This window comes from Amphimedon queenslandica, unplaced genomic scaffold (assembly GCF_000090795.2).
Source record: "Amphimedon queenslandica unplaced genomic scaffold, v1.1 AMPQUscaffold_13403, whole genome shotgun sequence".
Taxonomy (NCBI): Eukaryota; Metazoa; Porifera; class Demospongiae; order Haplosclerida; family Niphatidae; genus Amphimedon; species Amphimedon queenslandica.
Window position 1 is genome coordinate 16071 of NW_003546361.1, and position 6428 is coordinate 22498.

Here is a 6428-nt window from a genome sequence, read left to right on the forward strand (position 1 = left end):
GTATACACTGACCAGCGATTGAAGGGTTATTCCATTTTTCTAAATTATTATTAACATAATTTCAAACAGTAATATAAAATCTTACTTGATGATAGATTATACATTGAGTGCTCATTAGTACGCCATCTTCCATTGAGTAACTTACGATACTTATAATGAGGTAGTTGTACAGCTGGTTTAGATCCAAATCCTCCTATCATTAGTAAATGGTGTACTCCATCATGTTCAAATGATATCATTCCACCATAACCTCTCATCATAACTCGTCTAGTTGCATCAGTTGGTTCTAATTCTCTCCATTGAAGACTAACGGTATCCAGTTGTGCAATACTGTTGTGATAGCAGAAATCATGGCCACACCATCCCCCGAAATAATACAATTGATCATTTATTGCAGTACAGGAGTACCATCTCACTCCTAATGGAGGAGTACCAGTAGTAGCTCTAGTGATCCATTGACCAGTTGAAGGAGTAAAGTGCTGTATATTACTAGTGATCCTTCTCTTCCCTTCACTATCATGTACACTGAGTGAACCATCCTCATAACCACCCCATACATACAGTGAATCACCTACTAGTACTGATAAAGTGCGGTGGTGAGCTCTTTTATTCGGATGATCTATATAAATATCAATCATTGACTGGCAGTACATAGTCTGCATTAGAGACTACGTAACAGGTATAGGAAACTAGATCACATGATCGATTCAAACCATGTATCATCTGAATATCATCCACCCGGAATGACTTATCAATAAATTTTGGTGACAGGGGTCAAAAATAGCTGCTCAGCAAGAAAAACAGTACTTAAACTAATGATGATTTTGTCATTTTTTGTTATTATTATTTTAAAAATATTGTTAGTTGCAAATTTTCAAAATTTTATGTACCTGTTACCGTATAGCCAGAAAATTTGGCAGATAATTAAATTTGGCGGATTGGCGGTTCAAAATAAAACTGCCAATAATTGCAATGATGGGCGGATCCTGTCATGAGCACATGATACTAAAAATGCCAAAATGACAGTATTTCTGAGTATTTCTCACTATTTCAGTCAAGACTGTGGGCAAGGACTACCAAGGAGCAGCTTCAAGAAGAGCTGAGAGTGCTGAAAGAAAAGGCAAGATGGTAAACCGCCAAATTAAGAGACAACCAATATTATATTTAGGCAATTTGATGCAAAACTGCCAAATTTTTAGACCACCAAATTTTCCAGCTATATGGTATTTTGTCACACTGGTAATAATAGACTAACAAGATCATGGAGCTGTCACAGTTTCATTTAATGATTTGCTAAAATGGATAAGTAATATCGGGTGATGTTTTATGGATAAAATTGGGGGTTACTATTTTCATTCATGCATTAATTGCATTTGACTACTTAATAACCAAAAAATCATTTATTCCGCATAAAAAGCAAGCCAGAAGACACACAGTCAAACTTTTATTTGATGCCCAATCCAATCACAAAATGTTGTCTACAGGGATAATCCTAGTTTCATATCCTAGTTAGATAGTCTCTGATGCATAAAATTATTACAGACCCTACCCACAATGCAATAGTCTTGTATAAAGGAGTTGCAGCAGAAAGTAATTAACGGGAGGTATGGCTCAATGTCAGCCATACCGTATAGGGGGTATATTTCCTGGGGAAATATTTCATGAAAATCACCTTTTCGCCTATTCACAGGAAAAATTTTTTGCGTTTTTCTTCTACTGACCGTTATTAATATGGTAAAAATAATTTTGGTGGATAAAAATTTTCCCAAATTTTTTAAAACCATGAAATTAGCGAAATTAAATCCCCGTAAAATATATCCTCTATATGGTATCCCATCTTGGGTGGCAAGATAGCATGATGGAGTATGCAGAAATATCTAGAGGGGAACATACACTATCAAGAGTAACTTTCTCAACAATTGCATGCTACAAATTACTACAAAAGTCAGAAGTCATGCAATATGTAAAATAGCTGCTTGGCTTGCTTTTGCTAAATACCGTAGTGCACCTTTTCTCGAGGGCTATATATTTTGCAGATTTCGTGATTTTCTTTAAGATTCGCAAAAATTACTTCCTCAAAAATTAAATTAATACAGTACAAGACAGCAGACGGCATAAATATGCAAAATTTAAATCCACAAAACCTACAGCCCTCAAAAAAGGCACCCTACAGTAGATCCAGCACTGTTACCATGGTTACATTATAAAACCACTCACACCACATAATTAAACTTTGATAATTTATTGCAGGAATCAAGGATTACCCGGCTGTTTACGTTCTGATGGTGAGTCAATCAGGCAAGTAAAGAAAGCAAGTAAAGAAAGTAAAGAAGTGTATAAAGTTTAAAAATTATCCTAAGATTGATTTCACCACCTTGCATGCATATTAGGCATTTATTTCTTTTTACTAAGACTTATAGACCCCCTAGGCGCTAAGACTATTTTGAATGAATTATTTACGGTAGCCACCCACGATTAAAATTACTGACGGCAAGAAGCTTTCCACATCAAAGGCAGATCAAAGCCCAAGGTGCCGAAATGAAGCATAGCAAGAAAACTATGTTGCAGTAACAGTTATACCTGGTCTATATGATGTAGTCTGGCCTCCATACCTTCCACAAATGCTGCTTGTAAGCCTGTAGTACCTTGTAGCGCTCAGAAAAATGGCCAGGCGGTGTCACCGCCTTTGATTTTCTTTTGATCTCGAGGCCTTCTTGCCGTCAGTAATTTACATCGTGGGTGGATACCGTATAGGAAAATTTTATTTATTATGAATGAATATCATTATTGTAATCATATTCATTGAAAATAATCTTAGCGCCTAGGGGGTTTATAAAGGTTCTTTCTACCTTCTAGTAATTCTTGACAAGTCTTTTGGACATCATCTTTGCTTTGTTCTTCTTGCTAGAAAGCTCAAAACTTTGTTCTGCTTCCAAGCCGCCATTTTATTTGCCGAGCCACACCCACTTTACATGAGGGGCTCAGGCCGGGCACGGGCTGGAATGTTGCTAAGTGATAGTTGTGGGCAATACTGACCAAAATGGATTTGATGAAATCTAAGTGTTGACATACAATTAATCAATCAATCAATTATACATCGCGGGGCTAAATTCAATCTTAGAAACGACCTTGGGGCTTTGCTCCAAGGCCGTAAAAATGTCCATACATTCAGCCACCATTGATTGCTCCAAGTCCAACTTCAGTATCTAGCAAATGTTGACTGCCAAGAAAAGCTAAAATGAACTTACATTGCTGCTTCCTTTTTTCTTGATGTCAGCAAGCAAGTTGAGTAATCAGTAAAATAATAAATCCACTACAAATCCACTATTCTAACTTGCCTGTGGTTTGTGTGCGTGTTTTAAATAGAGATCAACATTCCATCCCCACACAATTTAAAACATTGAATACTGCATACCTCCAAATTTTCGTCAGTCAAAAATTTCGTCAATATCTTATTTCTTGTGAAAATTAATTTTCATCAATAAAATTTTCATCATTTTTGTTATTAATCTGCATACTACCCACGTGGAACAAAAATTACATCGGTTAAAAATTTCGTCAAGCAAAAATACCTGATGAATTTGGAAAAAATTTTGACTGACGAAAATTTGGAGCTATACGGTAATTGGGCGAAGCCCACTAAGATGAGATTGAGTTTAGACCGTCTAACTATTATTAAAGTCAAATAGCCTAATCTTAAAAGCGGGTGTGGTCACAATGAAATAAAATGGCGGCTACTATGCTCAGTTGCAGTAAGCGGTCAGCAAGATAAGACTTTTAAACTGCTATCCAAAAACTTCTCTAACTGCAAGGAAGGCCATACAGCACAATAATAGTGTCGCTTGCGGGCTGAGCCCCTTTAAATGTTTTACATTGATTGCATGAGAACATAGGTGGCGGCAGGATTTGAAGATCAGTTGGGCAAAAAAATGGCACGTGAAACGCGCTGCGATTTTGACCACACCCACTTTTCCCTGCATATTTTGGGCGTATACTCAATGCACGTATACAATATGTTATACCATAAAAATACACCTAAAAGGCCTCCTGTCTTATCTGTAAAGCTCTATCCAACCTTTAAAGTGCTAGTCCTCGTCCTCCTGGAAGGCTTGTTGACAAAGGAAAGCAGAAAAGACTGTCTCTTGCTAGCCATGGTAATTATTCATGACTAAAATGATGTCATTAATTAAATTTTCATTTCCGGTCAAAATTTTTGGTCGGGCATTGCCCGTCCATGCCCGACCCTGCCGCCGCCTATGCATGAGAAACCTGATGCCACCAGATGGCTGACAGTAAGCCACACCATCATCCTTAATTACAGGCTCCAATCTGCATCTGCTGGAAGTGCCTGCAACTCCTCTATTGTGAAAAATAATTATGGCTGTACTTTTTATACCAACCGGAGCTAATGTAGCTATAGTCTCGTCCCCCGCCCCTTCGCTGGATAGCTACTTAGAGGAATGCATTGGTATGTGTATTTTACACTCAGCCTCAGGTGAATGCAATAGTACTTACTTTTCCCTGTGTGATTCCTTGAACCGCGCTTTGAACCAATCAACCAAGCCATTGATTGTGGACTTCCAATGGAGGACACGGGCTGGCTGGCACTCTAGGCTGGCACAGCACAGGCCCACTCTGGGCCCACTCGAGGGGTCCGATAGGGATTCCTCTTATTAGCTTGTATTATAACTCCGGACACTGGTTAAAATGGGACCCGATAAAAGTAGGAGTATATACCGCGAGTATCGAGTTAGAAGTGAATGCGTGGGTGGATACAGGAAGTCAGCCGCCCACGCAGCGAGTAAAATTAAAAGGAAGCCTGGAGCAGCTATTAGCAATTATAGTAACTACATTATTTGAAGGTAAAGACATGTATAGGCAATTTAAATGATTTTAACAATAAATTCAAGTTAGTTTGGTGAGTTAATTTAGGTTGTTTTATAAATTGGAGGATTACTATACTTTTCCCTTTATTGAATACACAGCTATAATAGGTAAACACTTAATTTGCAGTCTTTAATGGTAGTCTCATAACACTGATCTATTATGTATAACCTTCTAGTATTCGATCTTTTGTTATCATTGTTGCTATTTTTATTATGATTAGATTAATCTTGTCAAGTATGCATGTTTTACATGCATCTAGCTTTTATGATCATATTTAGCTGTGTACTCTCTCACTTTGACTCCCTATTGTCTTCTTCATGCTTGGTAATTTTTTCTATAATTATCATGTTGGTTAAGTTTTTTCACTTTATAGACTAGCAGTAACATACATGTAGCTAGTATGTACAACAATGCAAGTATAATTAGCAAGATACATTGATGGTTGACCTATAGTACAAAAATTAAAGAAATAGTGATGAAAGATGTACTACAGTATGGAAACTCTAATAATGGAGTAGATTTATCCACTGCTAACAATTTACACACCCTCACTGAGTGCACTTCACTACCACTATTATGATAAAAATTTTGAAACTGAAGGATAAAGTGGCATAGCAATCTTTATTTTAACTTGATTTTGTCTTTTAAAAAAGTCATATTTCACATGCAAACAGTAGAGCAAAATGCGGAGATAAATTAACAATAGGCAACATTTAATAAGAATTGAACTGGGTCAGTGGTTCTTAACCCTCCCTGAATGTCTTTCCCCTCTGCATCAGCTTTAGAGTTAATACAACATTAACTCAAGAAAAGCAAATTAAGAAAATACACATAATTATACTAAGTCCAAATAATAGAAAACTAACTAAAAGGCAGCACTAATAATTAGAATATTAAAAATACAAACAATTAATCAAATCTTCATCCTTTTCAATGACTCTATTACTTGAGCCATAGTAGGACGAGCTCTAGGATTAGCATTAAGTCCTCTTTGTATGAGAGACTTCATATCAGACCAGGACACACTACCAGATTGTACTTCTCTCTCTCCTGTCGTCATTTCTGGGGGAGAACACAAAGTCATTTCCATAAGGAGAACAGAGTAACTGTACACATCCATTGCTGGACTGTGATAATCAGGAATAGGAGCTTCTGGTGCAGCATATGCTGGATTGCCTGGCATAACAGTACCAGTACTAGTGCCTTGTTGTAATTTAGCTGTACCATAATCTGCTACTTTAGCTTCATAACCAGCAGCTCCAGTGCAAGGCTTTAATAATACGTTAGGACTGCTCACATCTCTGTGAATAATAGGCTGAGGCTTAAACAGGTGAAGGTAGTTGAGGCCTAAAGCTACATCTTGAGCAATACTAAGAATCTGTTCATTGGTTAACTGGGTCTCCTGAAGCTTTTTATAAAGACTAGTGCTCATCAGCTCGGTCAAGATCAGAGGATTACCCACTTTAGTTGCACCAATAAACTGGACCAGGTTAGGATGACGTACTCGTGATGATATACTCATTTCTCTGGAGAAAAGACCT

The 6428-nt window shown here is 37.3% G+C and overlaps 2 protein-coding genes across 3 annotated transcripts in view; both read right to left on the bottom strand.

The window, feature by feature from the left end:
• LOC109582050 (uncharacterized) overlaps nt 1-4674 on the bottom strand; it is a 5642-nt gene extending 968 nt beyond the window's left edge. Inside the window, exons 1-3 of the mRNA XM_019996611.1 lie at nt 4516-4674; nt 86-619; nt 7-39 (exon numbers count right to left, since the gene is read on the bottom strand). Of these exons, the coding sequence (XP_019852170.1) occupies nt 7-39; nt 86-619; nt 4516-4567 (619 nt within the window). The 5' untranslated portion in view covers nt 4568-4674. The remainder of the gene's footprint in view (nt 1-6; nt 40-85; nt 620-4515) is intronic.
• A 993-nt stretch (nt 4675-5667) lies between these two features.
• LOC105312801 (uncharacterized) overlaps nt 5668-6428 on the bottom strand; it is a 17001-nt gene continuing 16240 nt past the window's right edge. The window contains exon 7 of one of the 2 annotated variants that reach the window (XM_019996617.1): nt 5668-6426. In XM_019996617.1, the coding sequence (XP_019852176.1) occupies nt 5801-6426 (626 nt within the window). In that variant the 3' untranslated portion in view covers nt 5668-5800. The remainder of the gene's footprint in view (nt 6427-6428) is intronic. The other variant, XM_019996616.1, reaches the window with a different exon arrangement.